Genomic DNA, 20,067 nt, shown 5'->3' on the forward strand with positions numbered 1-20,067 from the left:
AGCCTTGATTTCATAACAGATTTGTGCAATACTTTCGCGATATTTTCCAAGTATTTCCAGTAACCAATGTTATGCGACTAAAACGTAATATTTCCTTCCAAAACTCATGGCAATGGTTGTTGGTAGGTTTTAGCATCACAGCCACCGCTCTAGCCCATTACAGGTAGGTGCTGCACAAGCTTACTGGCAGATGACATCAAAGTGCAATTTCGAGAAATCATACAAACCAGTTTGCTCTCGAATCACTCTCGCGGTCCTTAAATCTCATTTGCCTGTCGGCCTACACGGCGCCGCATAAAGTCAAGAACACCTATTATTTTAAATCGGAGATGCAGGCATGTTATCCAAGCACTAATGGCAAGGAAAGCCTCTTATACTTGGGAGCGGCCAGGTATGAGCTGTTTCTGGGAGGTTATTATAGTAAGCGATTTCACATCTTTAAAAATGATCATCTGACATTCGCGCACGTCACGTGACCTGTTTCAATTGCAGCATAGCTTGCCCTTTTCGAATTGCCTAAAAAAACACATTATGCAGGTCTATAAACTTTTTGGCAGTACTATATATGGGAGTTTTTGATCAATTGGGTGTATTTTCGTTCTTAATTTCAGTTTGCATGGATTTTCCTTGGAATTGAACCCATGACCTTTACTCTAAGTTGAGCTACACAAACACTTCAATCTCTGCAGGGTTCAAAACTACAACCTTTTGATTTACCAGTCCAGATTTTTAACCACAAGGCCACACCACCTTTCTAAAACAAAGCATATATCAGAAGATGCAGGCCATAGTCTGCACCTCACGTGAAACACATCCCTCTGCACTTTCCTCCTTTTGCTCTAATGACTCAACAAACCTTATGCTTGTCTGCCCATTTGCTCCTAAAATAGGACTAATAGCCTATATATCTCCAAACAGTTCAGAGGCCAGCGGATAAACTTACTATTTAATGAAATCCAATCAGTGTGGACTGGAATGATTGTTTTGTGTCAGTTAATTGCAGTTCAATGATCCTGCACCCCTAAAGATGACGGTCACAAGCCTTCGCTCTGTTCTTGCTCAGTCAAGGATTGGTCTGTTGATGGAGCTTCATTAGGACTGTTGAAGGTGTACGTTGGTGGGATTCAATAAGCTGCTCCGTCCCTTTATTCTTTTGAGAACCAGCCAGTTAAGGACTTCAAAGTTTTTTGTGTTTATCTCCATGTGGCTTTACCACCTGTATTGTCATCTTCAAATATTTTTCACCATGTAAACATTACTTCATATGAAAGTTCAATCAACCCACTGTGGCGCCATCAAAATATTGCTCTGTTTGTTTGTACAGTTGACCAAACCGACCATTATTTTTGCAAAGAAATTACACACTTGACCTGAAAGCGCACGCTTAGGCCTTTAAACTTAATTTCCTTTGTTAACAATTACACAAGTATGTTGTCTACAGAAGCAAACCCACACATAAATATTTATCCTCTGACGGATATGCTGACATTTTTGATGGAAAAACTGAGCAATCTAATCTTTAAATGCTGGCAGTCGAACACAAGCTTGTTGCTCTTGTTTTGATGGCCATACCCAGGAGACCAAGCGAGAACATCCCATGGATCCGTTCCCATGGCTACACCAAGTTAATACTTGTCAGCAGCACAACAGACTTCTCTTAGAGTTCTTTGTCCTGCTTATTTGCAAGAAATCATTTTCTTTATAGTTCCTGTCAGGTGTTGAGAGATTGCGCTGTTGCCGTAGTTTGTATAAAAGCCACAGCGCTTAACATTTCCATGACAGTCCATTGATAATTCTTCCTTTCTTCCTGTCTCTTCTTGTTTATTTGTAGACTCAACAAAGTGGACAAAGCAAGTCAAAGTATTTTTCCAGTCCCGATGAAACCAAAGATCCGTTACCCAGCTCGACAGCCACAAAAAGGGCTGTCCTTCAAAAGATGTAAGTACAGATGAGATGCATCTGCTGGTGATATTGACCTGTGCATTAAACATTGTCTTTATTTTTTGCAGTGCCAGGCAGGCTAACACCCAGGCACGACAGCGGAGAGATGAACAAGTATCTGCTCAGCCTCAGGTTGACACCGTGACCGGAGAAGGGAACTGCCCTGCATTGGTTTCATCTGAGTGTTTGTTTGGTGCAGAGGACATAAAAGCTGCATCACTACCTGAATTGACTAAAAACGATAAAGAGGTGAGTGAGGGTGCAAAAAGCTTTCAAAACACCAAAAACCACTTAAAGCAGGTCTGTCCAGACACCAAACCATGTCCTACTAGCGTGAAGAGGAAACAACAAACCCCTAATTACACTGAAAACCAGAAAGCAAAAAGATTGCGTCTTGGAGAGGTTACAATATCGAGCGATTCCAACAAGCCATCTTCTGACATCCCCACACAAGCCTTCTCACGCAGTTCCCATGGTGTAGCCCAGCCAGAGATCAGACTGGAAGAGGAGGTGCTTACAGATGGAAACAGTACCGCCGCGCAGACTAACCAGAGCAGGCTGGCCGCAAGGCTGAGAGGCCAATCCGCCAAGCCCGTGTCCTCTGGCTCTTCTATTAGTTCCAGATCGGCCGCCAGAGAGGAGAGGAGGGGGAGCGCGCCCAGAACATCCCGATTACGCCGACTCAAGAAGTCCTGAGGGACATGGCAACAAAGAATGGGAGCGGATATCTGACGCCACCAAGATGGATGCTACTGTACACTGTTGTACCGTAATGCAGTCTGTCAGCACTGGTTACACAAGCACCGAGTTCACAACACACAGTCTCTCACGCATGCTTAAAGGAACAGATCACCCCAAATAAAAATTCTGTTATTATTTCATCTTCATGGTTGTTTCAAAACCCGTATCACTTCCTTTTTTGTGTGCATTTTTGAAGAATATTCTCGGTTGGACAGGATATAATGAAATATAATAAAAGTGAAGTGATAGTTCACCTAAAAATGAAATTTCTGTCATTATTTACTCACCCTCATGTTGTTCTGTATGAGTTTCTTTATTCTGTTGAACACAACAAAAAGATATTTTGGTAAGCAGGATGGCGGCACCCATTGACTTCCATAGTAGAAGCCAATGGGTACTGTCAAGTGTGTACTTACCATCATTTAACAAAATATCTTATTTTCTTATCTCAAGTTTAGAACAACATGAGGGTGAAACATCCCTTTAAATCATAATCAATATATAGTGCATAATCTGCACAAATTGCCTCACATATTGAGTGCATTTTTGTTTTGCCTTTAGAGTAAAATAAACACAAACATCCTTTCCCGTATTACTGAGCACTACAAGCTCTCAAATATTTGAATAGTTTCCACTTGCACCGATTTTATCCGAGCAAAACCAAAACTCGCACAGACTGTAAACAAAAACATTCAGCACCAACGTAGATTGCATTAAGAACTGAATATCAGACCAGCGGGAGCCGCTGAACGCGCTGTGGCTTCCAGCCCAAATCTCTGGCTCCATCCGTCTGAAATCTCAAGTCTTCCAGCTTCAGCCGAGCACATGATTGATTCAGCTGTGTTCTCACATACATACAGAGATCCTCAAGTGATCGGGGGTTTTCACTGTTGGAGCTGACTGTAGTCTCCCTGTGGTTATCATTCGTGTGCATGTTATTGCCTTTCATTACAGGCAGTCTAAAGTGAGATGACTGACAACATTACGGGATGCCAAACTGCTTTTCTCTGATATCTGGCTAGTCGTGGCTGCGGTCAACTTTGATATAGTGTGTAATGGCTGGCTGATTATATGTATGGACATAAATTCATCCGCTTCTTCAGCCACGCTTACAAATCTCCACATTCACTACAGATTTGTCTTTTGTATAACAGATAAATATGTCATAATAACATCATTGCCAGAACATCATCAGAATGCACAAACAATTTGCTGTAATAATACCGCAACGTTTCAGTCAAAACAGTTCAGTTCTTGCCAAAGCAACAAAAATGAGATTTGAGATAAAATGACTGGAGGCTGGTTAGGATGTTTTAAGCCATTTTATGTTCTGTAATGAATTTTAATTATTTATTAGAATTATTAAATATGTCAACCCATGGTCTTATTCAGTTTCACTTGTAATACTTTAAGTTCTCAATGCTGAAAACTATATGGTATGTACAACAATACTTAAAATACCCTGTGAAATAAACTTTTTATGGTTTTTAGTTGTGCTCAGAACTTCGAAAACTAATATGTGACCCTGTCTGTGAAATCCAGCCTAAAGTCTCAATCTTATTTTAAGATTAGGAGCACCAAAATTTGATTTCACACTCATTTCGATCTTTCACATGGCCTTACTCAGTCACTACGTAGGAATGCATAATGATTAATCACGATTAATCTATAGCAGAATAAAAGTTTTTGTTTACATCATATGTGCGTGTGAACTGTGTATAATATCTTTGTATAGATAAATGCACACACATGCATGTATATATTTAAGAAATGTTTACATACATGTATAAACATTTGTATATTTATGTATAATTTATATTATATATATAAATACTTAATATATAAATATATCTTTTTTTCTTAAACTTATACATGCATGTGTGCATATTTATATATACATAATTATTATACACAGTTCACACACATATATGATGTATACAAAAACTTTTATTCTGCTATAGATTAATCACGATTAATCGTTATGCATCTTTAAAATATTAAACTTTCATAAAAAATCTGATAATTTACTCACCCCTATGTCTTTCAAGATGTTTATGTCTTTCTGTGTTCAGTTGAGAAGAAATAATTTTTCGAGGAAAACATTCCAGGATTTTTCTCCATGTATTTTCTCCTCAACAGTTTACCGTTTCAATGCAGTTTAACCCCTTCAGACCCTGCGTCCGCTGGAATGGATATCACAGGTTTTGTGCTTCAAACCAATAAATATGTTGATCAATCAATCAAAATAAAGCACACTGATTAAACACCTGAAAAATCAGTTTCAGTGCAGCGTCAAAGGGGCTCTAAACGGTCCCAACAGAAGCATAAGGGTCTTATCTTGCATAGAAAAACACTACTTCTCGTCTTGCCTTTTGATGCACCAGTGTGACCTTACGTATTACGTTATCACGTCGAAAGGTCACGCATAACGTATGCGAAACTACTGCTCCAGTGTTTACAAGTGTGGAGAGATTGGACCATTCAAACATTGTTGAATGTGGAATCAATACTAAAGAATATCCGTGTCAGTTTATTGTTTAAAATGGTCTGCAGGTGTGCGTTTCGCGTATGTAACACGCGACTTTTCAACGTAAATACGTAAGGTCGCGCTGGCGCATCACATGGCTAGTGCAAGACATGTAGTTTTGGTTTAAAAGTACAGATTTTTTGGTGAAAATGACGATTGTTTCACTAGATAGGACATTTATGCCGCAGTTTAAGTTCTTTGAAGCTACATTGAAATGGAAATTTTAAACTGCTATGCAACTGTAAACTATTGAGGTCCACTAAAGTCACTATTTGGAGAAAAATCCTGAAATGTTTTCCTTAAAAATGTCTTCTTGACTGAACAAATAAAGACATAAACAACTTGGATGACATGGGGTTGAATAAATTATCTTGATTTTTTGTGGAGTAATCCTTTAAAGATATCAAGGTTATTTTTTCACGAATGTTCTTTATGTAGGATGAATGCATGTAGAAAACAGTCAATAGCAAAAGATGACTTTATCTGGGTTTTTACAGGGATGATCACATGTTAATCAAAGTTTAGTTGCTGGGATAACCAACGTGTTAGAAATCGACCTAACTATTTAGTTTATTTGGAAACAATGGAAAGCCCTTCTTTTACTCATTACCATATGCTTTGCCTTTTGCCCTTCAGTCATATGACTGAATAACTCATTGATCATGTGGTGAAAAGTATGTCAGTCTTCACACGGTACACAATCCAATGACAACAAAACAGCTACTGCACGTAAACACTTTGGACAGACCCTGTGCTTTTGACCTCTCAAAAAACGTACTGTAACAAACTCCGTTCTCCCAAATCAGCACAAATGTACAACAAATCAAAAGCAAACAAAAATATTTAATTTTCTTTTTATACAAAAGGTTTAATAAATATAACATTCAAAAAATATTGCCAGGAACAAACTAAAAAAGAATGGCCAACAAAGGTAAAATATGAACATTGAATATTGCCATGATCTCATAGGATTTATAAGCATGTTGGTTTGTGGTTTTAGAGAGCCTTGATATAAAAGCATTAGGAAAAGAACACTACATGTGCACAGCAATAGAAATGGACTCCTGAAAGCAAGGCAGTCTACAGTGTTTCCATTGGCCCCCCACTGTTCAAGTATTCACATAGCCTAGCTTACGACATACTGCAAACCAAAACTAAAAAGAAATGATTTCTGTGTGTTAGAGAGTTCATATTCGCTCGCCCCAGAGAGCGATTTATCAAAAAGCAACTAAAAGACTCTTGGTTCCCTTTTATTGTTTTTTTCATTGATTTTATTTTTTCATATGTGGCAAGCAATGTGTCTGCCACCAAGTATCCAAACAAAAAGCAGCCATAGTTGTAACTTTACCTGCATCGAGTAGATGCAAGTAAACGTTGGCAAAATACATACAATAGAAGTTTCAAATATTGAAATATCTGACAACGTAAAAAAAGAAAAACAAAACTAGTCTCAGGCACACAAATGCCCGTCTTATTTTTAAAAATAGACTGCTTTTTCTTCTCTTCAAATTTTGGTATCTGAAATGTGAAACGAATTTGTCCGAACATAGCTATAGGCTTACAAAGCTATCGAAACCTTCAAAACTAGACAGGACATATAAATAAAAAGGAATGATATTTTAAGGCTCTTGATTATTAAGTTAATAAATCAAATATACACAGTGATTAATTAAAAAAAATATACATATCTACACTTCTAAATTGACACAATTCTTCATATTGGCAGCGAATGCTGACCGACCTATCCCGCCCCAAGAAAAGAAAAATAATAAATAATTTTTTTGTTCTTTTTATTCATTCCGACAATCGCTGTGGCATGTAGCTGTGAAGGCACTTTCAGCTCAAAACTAAAAATAAACCCGACAAGAGAAAGTTTCCGCACAGCCGCTGGATAAGAAAGAAATGACTACTTTAGCTGTGAGAGCATTGTCATGATAAACAAAAATAACACTTACAACTATTTGTAAAAACACTATGCACACTTTCAGATACTCAAACGTATCCACAAAAATATAGACATTTGAAATGTGTACGTTAACTTTTTCTTTTCTAAAGGAAAACATCAGGAGGCGTGATGCAGCATTCCGGTTTTCCAGCCATCCACAGCAACTATCGATTGCCAGTGTTAAGCCAGCTTGTCAAAACTTAAATTAACACAGGATTTTAGGCTAACAACAGCCTTATAGTCCAGAACACGACGCCACAGTTCAAGAAGCACAACCAAGTCTCCAGTTCATATATGTGAGGGAGAGGAACAGGGGGTTTGGTCGCGAGGCAACACAGCTGCCTGCTATACGATATACTCCATCCTGTTTAGGCTCTGTGCTGTCTCCAAGTCTCTGTTGTCCTTTTTGTTAGTCCAATTTGGGTTTTTATTTGGCGTGCGCTCCTCTTTCTCCACCAGCGTGTAGGCTGGTTGCTTGGCGAAGCGTGCTTTTTGCAGGTGCTTCTCCATGTCCTCTTCCTCCACCTCGGAGTTATGCGTCCTAATTTTGGCAATGATGGAGTTCTTTCCCTCGTAATCTTTTATGGCTACGCTGTGCGCAGCGTGTTTCTCAATGGGATTTTTGATTTGGTTGAGCTGTTCGCGCACGTTATTGGTGGTGTTGTCCTCCGTGGCCGAGGTAGCTGGGTGGCCGTGCCCGTTAAGTTTTCGTCTGCGATGTACGCACCACAGGAAAGCCGAGGCCAGGGCGAGGATCCAGAGCACTATGAAGATGGAGCTGAGCAGAGGAACCAGGTAGTCTGGAGAGGAGGGAACAAAGTTACTAAGTAGTCAAATCATGTCTTTTTCCTATTTACCGGTGCCATGCACTGAGCATTGATTTATTTAAATGGAAGTTGAAAGCTTTGAAGTGCAAGCAACATGATCCACACCGAAATTTACGGTAAAAGTTTCCAGTTTGGAACAGGACAGGTAATTTATTTGTTTATAGCATGTGGCCTGGACAAGTTTTTATAAGTTAGGCACAAAGTAAGCAACTTGGCAGCAGAGCTTAGGGTGCCATTTTTGATCAAGTGCATGCATAAAAATGGCCTTGATGTCTAACTGAAGTTTTATCCAAATGGCAGAGCTGATGTACAGCTCTATGGCTTCAATGACGTAAAGCTTCTTTCGACAGTTAAACATTAATCAAGACAGGCCGACAGACAGTGAAACTGGACTGGCCTACACTGCGGAAAGTTAATATTTTGGACACGCTTCTTCCTAAATTTCAAGCAATCAACCCAGTCAAGTCCCATTCTCTTATAATCATCCCTAAAGCAAAAACAGAAAGCTGCTTACCTGTTTTGGGGCTCGGTGTCTGATGAACGCGTACACCGGTAATGGCCTTGATGATGGTGCTGTTACCATTGTGCTTGCTCAACAAGTCAATGATTGTATCTGTAATGTCTTTTTGGGGAGTCCTCTCCAACCTCTGCTCTTCCGTGGACTGCAGAGAGAATGAATGAGTATCACTCTTTCTTTTGGACAAATTCACTTTGAAAGCAGCATTTCCTACGTTATACCCTCTGTTTTAAAGGTTTACTTACAATGCGGACGTGAATCTCATTGCTAGCTGTAGACGATGGGTCACAGGTGATGGACACGGCATACTCCGATGTGAGGTTCTTCAGCAGGTACCAATGCCTCAGCTCATTGCATACATGTTCTACGCTCAAGCCCTGTGAGAACAAGATCTACTATGAGTTGATTCATAATATTGAAACCTCAATTAAATAGACCTTTAGTGTAATATAACACCGAAAGTTCCAGTCCTGAATGCAAATTGGTCAATTCTATGACCTGAGGTACTGCTTGCAAACACTACTGCACCCTGTAGCCCAAGACTGGTTCCCCACTAAAGTTAAATTGGGTTGAGCCTGGTCAGTACTTCGATGGGAGACCTCATGGGAAAAATCAGGTTGTGGCTGGAAGAGGTGTTAGGAAGACCAGCAGGGGGTGCTTACCCTGTGGTCTGTATGGGTCCTAACACCCCAGTATAGTGATGGGGACACTATACTGTCAAAAAGCACCGTCATTCGGATGAGATGTTAAACCGTGGTCTTGACTCTCTGTGGTTGTTAAAAATCCCGGAATGTTCTTCAAAAAGAGTAGGGGTGTCCCTGGCATCAGAAGGGGTGTTGCCCATTGGCCTACTAATCATCCCCATATACACTTATCGGCTAATCACTCAGTCTAGTGAATATATTCAAGCCTGACAGTGGCCCTAAGCCATGCCTACATTCACAATGTACTATCCGCAGGCTCTCCCACCTTATTACTTATATTTAATGGCAAATTCCTAACAGCTGCTCCATAGTTTCAAGTTTGGACTCCCATAAGAGAGCTGGGAGTGTGAACAGGGGAAAGGTTTAAAGATTTAGTCAGTCAGAGAGAATGTAAAAGACAGGGGGTCAAATATTAATCCCACTACGCTCATCTTTTATGTTGCAGTTCACTAACGTTGCTGTAGATCTACATTTTTTTTTTATGTCAGTGTCCTTTATTGCACATTTTTGTCTCTTGCTTAGCCATTCTGCTTGGCTAATGGGCAGTTGCCAATGGTCTCTCAAACTACGGACTGCTTAAGTATTAAAGCGTTATGGGATATTAGCTCTGGAATGCCTCAGTTTGGAAATGGACACCGAGCCAAGGCTTATTGTACAATATGTATTTCTTACGTTTTTCCATCGGAGAGAAAAAGCGTTTGGATATGACAACAAAGCTTCCGAGAACTGAGCTAGCCTGGAAAAATTCACCCAAGAGGAACGTTGTCTCCTAGATGAAGAGAACCTGATCTTTCCCACCCCACCGCTCTCTCAGTTCTCTACCGAATAAGAGAAGGGTGGAGAAGAAATTCGAAAAAGGGGAAAACGGCCCGAAAGCTCATAATTCAATCTATCTCCCCTGAAAGTATGACTCACTTGAGGCATGTTCTCCTTGTTAAAGGTGAATGTGATGTTGGCACAGCTGTTGTCCTGGTAAGAGAAGCTGCCGTGGCATTTGGAGGGTGGAGGAGGTGCTGGGGGCCAGCATTCTCCAAGGCTAGGGCAGGGTTTGACAAAGCAGTGTTCGTCCTTGATGGAAACACAAGATTGCCCGACTGGACAACCACCTCTGCCATTTCCTACCCGACATGACTTTGGCCCGCACCACATCTAAACAAAAATAAAAAAGCAGTTGCATTTTTAATATTTTTATAACTAATATAACTTTAAAAGAAGACTAATGTGAATAAAGTTACCTTGGTGCAATGAATTTCTCCATTTTGACATTGGCATACATTGCAGTCTTTTTCCCATTTGGATCCATCAGCAGCTACCTGTCCATTAGCAATGCAGGGTTTCCCAACGACTATAAACAGCATAGACAAGGGATTAAAACACAGGGATTAAAAAGGTTTATTTTAGAGTTAAAATGACTTCCAGAGAACTGCATATACGTGACCCTGGACCACGGAACTAGTCATAAGTCACGGGTATATTTGTAGAAATGGCTCAATACCATTGAATGGGTCAATATTATTAGTTTTTTTTTTTTTCAAATATCCTTACGATATTAATTAAAGGTCATGTTCCATTAATATATTTTGTAAATTTATTTCCTACTGGAAAATAGAAAACAAATATTTATCATTAGTAATATGTGTTGCTAAGGACAATTTTAAAGGCCATTTTCTCAATATTTTGATTTTTCTTTTGCACCCTCAGATTCCAAATTTTCAAATAGTTGTATCTTGCCCAAATATTTTCCTATCCTAACAAACCATACATAAAATTCTTATTTATTTAACATTCAAATGATATATAAATCTCAAAAAATGTACCCTAATGACTGGTTTTGTGGTCCAGGATCAAATATATGGTCAAACAACCAGTTATGATGAGCTCTTTTTGAAGATTTACATAATTGCCTAAGGTTTAAATCCTTGCTGTTTTGTGACATGAAAGACTTTGATAGTCTTAATTCAAGGCTCTGTCTTAAAGTCATAGAGCCAACAAAAAAAATAAGGTCTCCCAAGGAGACTGCTAATACCCAAAAACATAAACATTATAAACATTTGCATACATGTAAATGTATGTGCTTGCACAAGATTATAACTCCCACCTTCTTGACACTCCGATCCTGTTCTTCCAGGTGGACAAAGACAGCGATAACCATTGATTTCATCTACGCAGGTGGAGCCAGATGCACAGGGAGAAGACTGGCACTCATTTATATCTGAATGAATAAGAACAATCCATTAGAAATCTTGTACAGATTACTTAACATTACAACAGCACATGATTTTAAAAGAGGAAAAAGAGTTTGCAAAACTTCCACAGAGATCATTTTGATAGAGAGAAGCTTAAAAACTATGACCTAATACCCTCTCCTGATAGACTACTACATCTTGGGTTCAGCTGACGGTAATGTCATGAGAATGCTGAGTTCACTCGCAGCTTTGGATATATCAAACACTACAGCCTGAGGTATGTTTCTTACAGCCAGATGAAAGCTTTTAAGGGAGAAAAATGAGCTCTCTAATCAGTGCTGGATAGCTTGGCTGATTGGTGTTTGGTCGCTGCGAGTCAGTTTCTCCCGAGGGATTGTGAACATCAGTGCTGTAGAATGCAAGGGCAATGCTTACAAAGTTTTGGGCGCTCTGCCCAAAAGGCCGGCTAATTGGGTGGCTAGACCGTGCATTTTGCTTTAACTGTTTGGTTTTGAAGAAACTTGTTGCGTATTAACAGGGCTGAGTGCCAAAAGAACCAGGGAGTAGAATTGGGCGTCATTCGACACTTACTTATGCGGCAGTCTGGCCCGGCAAAACCTGGGGCGCACTCGCAACGGTACCAGTTGTCGCCATCCACACATGTCCCGCTGTTGTAGCTATGGAGAGAGAAAGATAGAGGGTTAGTTATGGTAGACTCCAAATCCAACTTTATAATGCTTTTATCAAAGTTGACGCGCTAATTTATTACACCAGGATATCACTCAACAGTTTTTGCATCCTTTTATTACAGTTTAAGATTCAACTTGAACTTAAACGACTCGAAATCTTGTTCAAACAACGTCTCAAGCAGACAAACTCAATGTCAAATGCACAATAGGCAGCGAGATGCACGCACCCTTGGAATGACAGACACTGGGAGTGCCTCTTTCCCAGCACTGTAAGAGTGTGAGAAAGTGCGGCACAGCTGTACGGGCCTGTTTACAGCAGCGCAACTGTGTGCGTAAATGTTTTGCCAGGACTTACCATGGGTGTGGGTTACAGTCGTTGGTATCTGAAAGAGAGAGGGAGAGAGAGAGAGAGGGTTTGTTTAATTTCACACCCATGCGAGCACAGAAGAAAGCAAAAAACAGTCAACATGTCACAGCTTGCGCCAGTGTGCGCATGTGTACGTCTGCAAGCGTGGGCGTCCAGCTTGGCAGGGTCACCCATTGCTGTATGCGAGTTTTTCAAAAAATGACTCCTCTACAGCTTACTCGGTTCATTCAAATGCCAGTGAGAGAGTCAGAGGTGTACAACAGTACATGAGAATGGACATAAAAACTAAGCAGAGGAGAGGGGGTGAGCTCGAGGACGGGGGAGACATCTGTCTCCACTTTACCTCATTTAAATTTTTTCCTTCATAGCTGGCAGCAGTTTGCAGTGTCCAGCCAGTGTGAGGTGGGTTTAGGGAAAAAATTGAAAAGAAAGCAAGAGGAAGGAGGAACCATACTTTACTTACAGGCTCAAAGCAGAACGGACAGTCAGACAGACAGAAAGAAAGAATGAAAGTTTTTGCCTACAGGTAACCAGACTTACTTTCTGTGCAGGTGGATCCCTCCCAGCCTTCCTTGCAGACACAGGTGAAAGAGTCACCGCTAACTACACAGGTGCCTCCGTTCTCACATGGGCTGGGCAGACAGCTGCTGTTCTTGGCTGCAAAGGAGCCACGAAAAGGTCAAAACCCTTTGAACTGAACAGATAAACACGACTAAAACCACACAGAGATCGGCACACTTAAAACAGACCCGCTACATCGTGAAATATTACCAAGTATAACATTTCCCAAGGATTGTTCCAACTGACGTTCCTGTTTCACCATATTTTCTACAAGGAAAAATTTGCTAAATAAATGCTCGTCCAAAAATCTAGGGATTATTTTACAGGTCGTGCTATTTCGAGCGAACTACTGCCAACACGTTGACAATGAGAGAGGGTAGAGAGTGGTGAAAGAGAGAGAAGCGTTGACCCAGTAATCTCAGTTTCTTCTATTCTTAATTGTACCGGATTTGACCTCAGAGTCTAAATCTAAGAAGTGTTTCTGAATAACAACGGATTTGTGTTGTGTTGTTTGCTAAAGGTTTGCAACAGTTGCTTACATCAAACAGTATGCCACGATGTCCATTTGCATATAAAAATCTAAATTTGCACCAACATTTCCCAGAAGTTTCCCCACAGGGGTTTGTGAGAACAAAGCGTTGTTGTAAGGCTGGCTGACATACTGTATCAAAATAACAATCACCGCTTACCTATGTTACATGTGGCTCCTCCCCAACCAGGTGAGCACCTGCATTTAAAGATGTCCCCTTCATCGTGGCACGTACCTCCGTTGTTGCACGTGGCTTCGTCACATTGGCTATCCCCTGAAATATAGTTGATTCAATAATATTGATATTACTCCATGCATACACACACAAACAAAAACTCAACAAACTGGGTGGGTCATAAAAACATAGTCTTTCTTACGGGAGTGGCAAGTTTTTCCCTTCCAGCCGTTTCTACATTCGCAGTAGAAATCGTTCACCAGGTCTTGACATGTCCCCTTGTTCAGGCAGGGGTTTGAACTGCAGTCGTTTTTGTCTACAAAAGATTTCAAGAATTGAAAATTATCCCAAACGAAGCGCAAACTTCAACAAAATGAGAGAAATTTTTAAATCAACGTACTGATTTCGCAATGAACTCCTTCCCATCCATCTGCACAAATGCACTGGTAAACGTTCACCTTATCGATGCAAGTTCCTCCGTTCTGACACGGGCTGCTTTCACAGTCATTTATATCTGAGAAATGACCACATGGGTTTTAAAATCAGATAACAGAGATAGATAAACTGTTCTCAGTCATCAAAGTTCGGTCTTACTCTCGTGGCAGTAAGTTCCTCTGAATCCTTCTTGACACTCGCATGTAAACTGGCCTCCTGACTGGCTCTTACAGCGCCCGTGAGGGCCACAAACATTCGATGAGATGTACCGCAGCCCATCAGGCGTACTGTTAGATGCCACGGCGACAGTGCAGCTGTCGATCACTGTGAAAGAACAAAAGCTTGAGGGTTGGATCCCTGGGTTCATTTTAAGCCAACGGCAAGTGATCTAAAACCTACAAAAACCATGCTTGTGAATGCTTCTTTCTAGTTCCCCAATAAAAGGGGTGTTCCTGTAGCAAAACTAGTGGAGCAATGTGTTATCAGTGCAAAGGTCATGGGTTAGATCCCTATGGAACACTCATAGTGATGCATTGAATGCACTGTAAGTCAAATGCATGAAATGTAAATGGCAGACTTGATACATCACTTTTTTTGCAGACAGAGTTGGCAATGAGGCCATGTAAAGTACATAAGCCCAGATTCCCTTCAAGAGTTGAAAGAAACACGATGGGCTTATCTAGCTGTGTTGGTCTGATTTACCCCCTCCCCAAACACACATATACCCAGCCAAGATAGAGAATCATTACCATAGAGAACACACACAGAGCTGTTAAGAAACTGGCGACATTTCAGGAGGATTTGGAAAGGGGAAAGTGTGTTTAATAGACTCTGTGTGTGCGCTGTGTGTCCAGGGAGGTTACTGTCAAATAGCTCAGTATGGCAGAACAAGCCTCATGTAACAGAATATGAGCCCTCGCTCCTCAACCTTCCCCCTGAAGGTGGTGGGAGAGGACATGGGCGTGTAATCTAGCTTTACTCCGCAGCTAAACAATGGCATGCAACTAGGGGATCGTCTTACTATGGGTTCATGGTTGGTTTGAAATGAGACACAGAGGCTGAGGTTTCTCACCTTGGCATGACGTGGTTCGACAGTGGTCCTTCAGGTGGGAGCAGTTTTTACCCTCGTAGTCATCGGGACATTTGCAGAAGTAGTCCGAGGCCAGGTTGAAACACTGTGCGCCGTTTTGACACGGGTTGGGCTGGCAGTAATCGATATTCAGCTACACCAGAGAAAGATTTAGAGGGAGAGAGAGCTCAGTGATGATGGGAAAATGATATCCAGACATTTTTGGATTCTTACAAAACAGAGCAACCCTCGACAGACTCCACACAGGTTCTGCCAGGAAACAGTACACCAAAACGCTCAAGAGAATGAAAACAAATAGGAAGAATATTTTAAAGAGTTTGCCAAACCCTGTCTGTCTCAAACCAACCCTTCATTTCAGTTTCTCTCATTTTCTTTAGGGTACAACCATTCAAGTAATAGTTCAAGAAAAATCCTGCTATTCTTTCAAGTCATTACAACCCTGTGTGACCTTTCAATGCCCATGGAACACAAAATTTGAACTTTTTATGTACTGACTGAAAATTTGGCTACACCAATTGATTTATGAGCTCAACAGCCACCATTCACTTTCACACAAGTAAACAGGAGGACAGCTCAAACGATCACATGCTGATAAAATGTATAGATTGAATCTACTTCAAATAGCTTTGGATGCCAAGTGCAAAAATGTAAAGTCTCTTACCTGACACATCTGACCCGAGAAGCCAGCGGGACACAGGCACTGAAATCCGTTCACCTCATCCTGACACCGACCGCCGTTCAAGCACGGGTTGCTTGCACACTCATCCACGTCCTTCTCACAATGCTCACCCGAGAACCCAGGTGGGCAAAGACAGCGGTAGCCATTCACCAAGTCCTGCCAAAAAATGATTGCAAAAAGCCAAAATGACTGAATGTTCTGCATGGTATCTACCCATATGAGGTATAATCATAGACAAGTCTCCTGGCATTGACACCCTGAAATATTAAGATTATTTAGTCTATCAGACGTTGTTATTTTGTCACCAACAGTAAAGACAGCGGTATTAAATCCACACAGTATCTCTTCCTAAGAAGAAACACCCATGCAAATGGCAAAAGCTTGCCAACTTCAGTTTATCTTTTCAAGTCATGTTTACGATTTGTCAGATTAGGTATAATAAGCAGTTCTGAGGAAAACCGATCATTGGATTTGTCAAAAGTTTGAGGCTTCATGGCATCAAGCCTTGGAAAAGTCTCAAGAGTTTCGTTTAGGGCCATAAGCAGCAATTAAAGGAGATTTCCTTGAGCACACCTGTACATTCCACTGTGTTCTCAAAGATACATTTGATATCAAATAAACTCGCCCTAAAACTTCTCATACATTGGTTGCTTTTCTGTTTATGTGCACTGTAAATCACTTTGAATAAAAGCATCTGCAAATTACGTACATGTGGAATATGGCGTTCTTAGCCAGAATAAGTTGCAATGTGGACTGGATTTAATATGTATCTAGTTTTTAGTTTTGAGGGATCAAGAACTGTCAACACAAAGACTACTAAAAACGTGAAATAAGTTCCTACCTTGCATGTTCCTCCATTCAAACACTGACCCTGGCAGTCATTTATGTCTGTAAATGAAATGTGACTAAATGTTAAAGCTATGTGAGAAGTAGATTACTTCCACAAACAAACATGCAGAATTCCTTAAAACTAAAATAAACGACGAATAAAATCCATTCCTGAATCAGATGAAAGAAACCAAGCTGTTAAACTCACTTATATCACAGTTCTGTCCCATCCAGCCAGAGAGGCACTCACAGAAATATCCACCAATCAGATTGTGGCATGACTTTGCATTCACGCAAGGCTTGTCCTCGCATTCATTGGCATCTATGAAAAGAATGTTTGGAAAAATTACTAATCAAAAGCATACATTTGCTTCTAAGTTAAAGTTAAACATGTAAGTAAGAAATACAATTTATTTCTTAAATAAAAGTTCAAAAGTGGATTGATTTGTAAACTGGTTCACTAATTTCTCACCAATCAGACACATTTTGCCGGTCCAGTGGGGAGGGCAGGTGCATTTGAAACCATTGACCAAATCTTGACAGGTGCCCCCATGTTTGCACGGGTTGGGTGTACAGTCATCCACATCTATGAGAACAACAGGTTAGACACATCAAGTGTTTTTGCTGGGTGTCTTCTGTTTGTATTTTTGGAAAGAGGGATTGTGGGTCTTACTGATGTCGCAGGATGGGCCGGTCCAGCCGACTGCGCAAACACACTCGTAACCTTGACTGGTCTCCTTACATGTTCCTCCATTGGCACATGGGTTGGAAAGACAGGCATGTTCAGCTGTGAACGAAAGCACGTCATATCTTAGTCTGGAATATTTGATATTTTTTACAGCACTACTTTAAATAAGAACAACAAGTAAACCCCAAATTCAAGTATGAGGATTAATCCAATTAGATAACCAGTTGATTAATAAGTAGCTTAGTTTGTATTGCACTGTGTCAGTAATGCAAATGTCATAGGTTTGATCCCAGAGAATACACATACTGTATATAGAAATGTAAAGTTTGAATGTAATGTAGTCTCTAGTAAGCATATTCACCCTCTATGCATCATACGATTGATGCCATTTTCCGTATCTAACAGATTGCAGGCTGGCCTTTCAGCTACAACTGAGCAATTCTGAAATTAGCTTTTTATATTGAATGTAGAATATTTTGTTATTGCCTCAAGAGGCTGTCACCACCCTAAGGACCTAATTTTGGATCATATGAAGCCAGAAGGGGAGACAGGAGAAAGGGGGGAAGCCATGACAGTCCATCTGGCAGATTTCATCACCATACCCATCCAACAACTGACTGTCAAAACATAGGAGATCCACTGGCAGGACATATCATAACAGAGGATTAGCAAACATGGGCGCCCTTCCTGACACTGCAGACAGTTCAGGACTGAAGTCTGACATCATCCGATCCCCCATCTTCCCTGTCCACCCTTTCCCACCAATGGATATCCATCACAATATTAAAGAGCGGACACTAATAGAGTACCTTTGACTTTTACTTCGTCTCAAAATGAAGGAATTGCACAATAGTACTGTAAACGAAGGGACGTGTGCCAAGACAAACAAACAGAAAGCTGAGAATGAAGTTTGTCTGGGAGATACAAACAACTATGAAGATTTAGTAAGATTCAAATTCAGACTGAACAGTTGCACATAATTTTCTCTGTGTATTGTGTTTCTTAAAACTTCCTATTATTCTCAAAAACCTCCTATAAACCAATTGAAAATTTTACGCTTTGGATATTCTGTGCAAAAAAAGACATATTTGGTAATATTCCATTGAAGTTGTATTTCATGATCCAATCTGAAACTCTGTATTTAAAATAAAATTTTGGGTTTATTGTAATGAATAAAGAGAATTGTTAACCATAAAGAAACATATATAACTGCTACAGTAAGCACAGTTTTAATATTAAACACAGAAGCACCCGTCTCAGCCTCAGATAACACGCCCACAGACCGTTTACTGACTGTCTGATGCATATTGCACACAAAAATGGAGAAAGAGTTGGCTGAAATCATCAGATTGCCTGGCACCAGTCCAACTGGAACAAAAGTAGTGTTTACAAGGTGCTGGGTTGATGTTGTAAGATAACTAATCCTTAGATCTGCCAACATTTTCCAGGTTTTGATTTCCAACGTGTTGCTAAAATATGAAAAACACACATGGACTTGTATACTCCATTTTGAATTATGTATGTGAAAAATCTCCAATTATAACTGTTGGCTAGGGATAAACTGAAATTGATTTCGATACCGATAGATTTGCATTTTATTCCTTGTTTCAAATTGTATTATGTCCTGAAATCCTGGAAGTGCGGAGCGTACAAACAGCAATTCTGCTGTCATTGTGACCCAACTCAAAATAATCATACACGAGTTCTGATGCGTTTTTCCGCCCCTTTTGATTGCCAGGATAAAATCTGCCCTGATTTTAAACAATTTGCCAATGACCCATAATGGGGAAAACACTTAAGTCATCTAAAACTAAACTAAATGCGATTGACTTTTTATATCATTTAAACCAGAGCAACAGCACATTGGACCAAACTTCTACTAAAGATGAAGAGACTCACCTCTTTCACAGTTGACTCCCGAGTATCCATCAGCACAAGAACACTGGTACTTGTCAGGTCCTGTATTACTGCAGGTTCCTCCGTTCAGACATGGCTGATGAGTGCCACAGTAGTTCAGATCTAAAGAGTAAGAACATTTTGCTTTAGTATTGAATTTCAAAAAGTAAAACCAGTAAGGTAACAAATAAAGGTTTGCTTACCTTTGTCACAAAGTTGCCCACCCCAATTAGTGTCACAAAGACACTGCCAGGGTTCACCGCAAGTCCCGTGAACACAGCCAGGGTGAGGGATGCACTTATCACAGAACAGACCCTGCCATCCAAACTGACACCTGTAAGAGATGCAAACACAAACTAAGAACTGGTCCATATACTAGAAAGACTTCATGCACAGTGGTAGAGAGAAAATCCTGTATGTGTGCATTTTTCTGGTTTCATCTGTCATTGCTCCTGTAGTTCAACTGGTACAACGTCACAGTGCAAAGGCCATGGATTTGTTCCATAGGGAGCACACAAACTAATAAAACATATAACTTCAATACACTTTGTAATGTAAAAATCTTGAAATTATTTATTGCGAGCATTCTGGAATGGATTTATTCATGAAGGATGGACACAATACTACCATAAAGGATTAGTCAATTTTCTTAAAAAAAATCCAGATAATTTACTCACCACCATGTCATCCAAAATGTTGATGTCTTTCTTTGTTTGGTCGAGAAGAAATTATATTTTTGAGG

At 40.3% G+C, this 20,067-nt stretch overlaps 2 protein-coding genes across 3 annotated transcripts in view; one reads left to right on the forward strand and one right to left on the reverse strand.

The window, feature by feature from the left end:
• The window catches only part of slx4ip (SLX4 interacting protein), a 50,495-nt gene extending 47,439 nt beyond the window's left edge, over positions 1 to 3,056 (forward strand). For both annotated transcript variants that reach the window (XM_065296408.1, XM_065296407.1), the window contains 2 exons: positions 1,832 to 1,938; positions 2,010 to 3,056. In XM_065296408.1, the coding sequence (XP_065152480.1) occupies positions 1,832 to 1,938; positions 2,010 to 2,637 (735 nt within the window). In that variant the 3' untranslated portion in view covers positions 2,638 to 3,056. The remainder of the gene's footprint in view (positions 1 to 1,831; positions 1,939 to 2,009) is intronic.
• Positions 3,057 to 6,032: 2,976 nt separating this feature from the next.
• Positions 6,033 to 20,067, reverse strand: part of jag1b (jagged canonical Notch ligand 1b) — a 28,060-nt gene continuing 14,025 nt past the window's right edge. Inside the window, exons 6-26 of the mRNA XM_065296411.2 lie at positions 19,529 to 19,659; positions 19,329 to 19,448; positions 17,415 to 17,528; positions 17,214 to 17,327; positions 16,950 to 17,063; positions 16,755 to 16,801; positions 15,896 to 16,069; positions 15,217 to 15,367; positions 14,304 to 14,468; positions 14,110 to 14,223; positions 13,912 to 14,025; positions 13,695 to 13,808; positions 12,985 to 13,101; positions 12,433 to 12,460; positions 11,980 to 12,065; positions 11,301 to 11,414; positions 10,438 to 10,547; positions 10,118 to 10,351; positions 8,744 to 8,875; positions 8,496 to 8,643; positions 6,033 to 7,954 (exon numbers count right to left, since the gene is read on the reverse strand). Coding sequence (XP_065152483.1) covers positions 7,500 to 7,954; positions 8,496 to 8,643; positions 8,744 to 8,875; positions 10,118 to 10,351; positions 10,438 to 10,547; positions 11,301 to 11,414; positions 11,980 to 12,065; positions 12,433 to 12,460; positions 12,985 to 13,101; positions 13,695 to 13,808; positions 13,912 to 14,025; positions 14,110 to 14,223; positions 14,304 to 14,468; positions 15,217 to 15,367; positions 15,896 to 16,069; positions 16,755 to 16,801; positions 16,950 to 17,063; positions 17,214 to 17,327; positions 17,415 to 17,528; positions 19,329 to 19,448; positions 19,529 to 19,659 — 2,896 coding nt within the window. The 3' untranslated portion in view covers positions 6,033 to 7,499. The remainder of the gene's footprint in view (positions 7,955 to 8,495; positions 8,644 to 8,743; positions 8,876 to 10,117; positions 10,352 to 10,437; positions 10,548 to 11,300; positions 11,415 to 11,979; positions 12,066 to 12,432; positions 12,461 to 12,984; positions 13,102 to 13,694; positions 13,809 to 13,911; positions 14,026 to 14,109; positions 14,224 to 14,303; positions 14,469 to 15,216; positions 15,368 to 15,895; positions 16,070 to 16,754; positions 16,802 to 16,949; positions 17,064 to 17,213; positions 17,328 to 17,414; positions 17,529 to 19,328; positions 19,449 to 19,528; positions 19,660 to 20,067) is intronic.

The sequence above is a fragment of the Paramisgurnus dabryanus genome, chromosome 20 (genome assembly GCF_030506205.2).
Source record: "Paramisgurnus dabryanus chromosome 20, PD_genome_1.1, whole genome shotgun sequence".
In the NCBI taxonomy this organism is placed as follows: Eukaryota; Metazoa; Chordata; class Actinopteri; order Cypriniformes; family Cobitidae; genus Paramisgurnus; species Paramisgurnus dabryanus.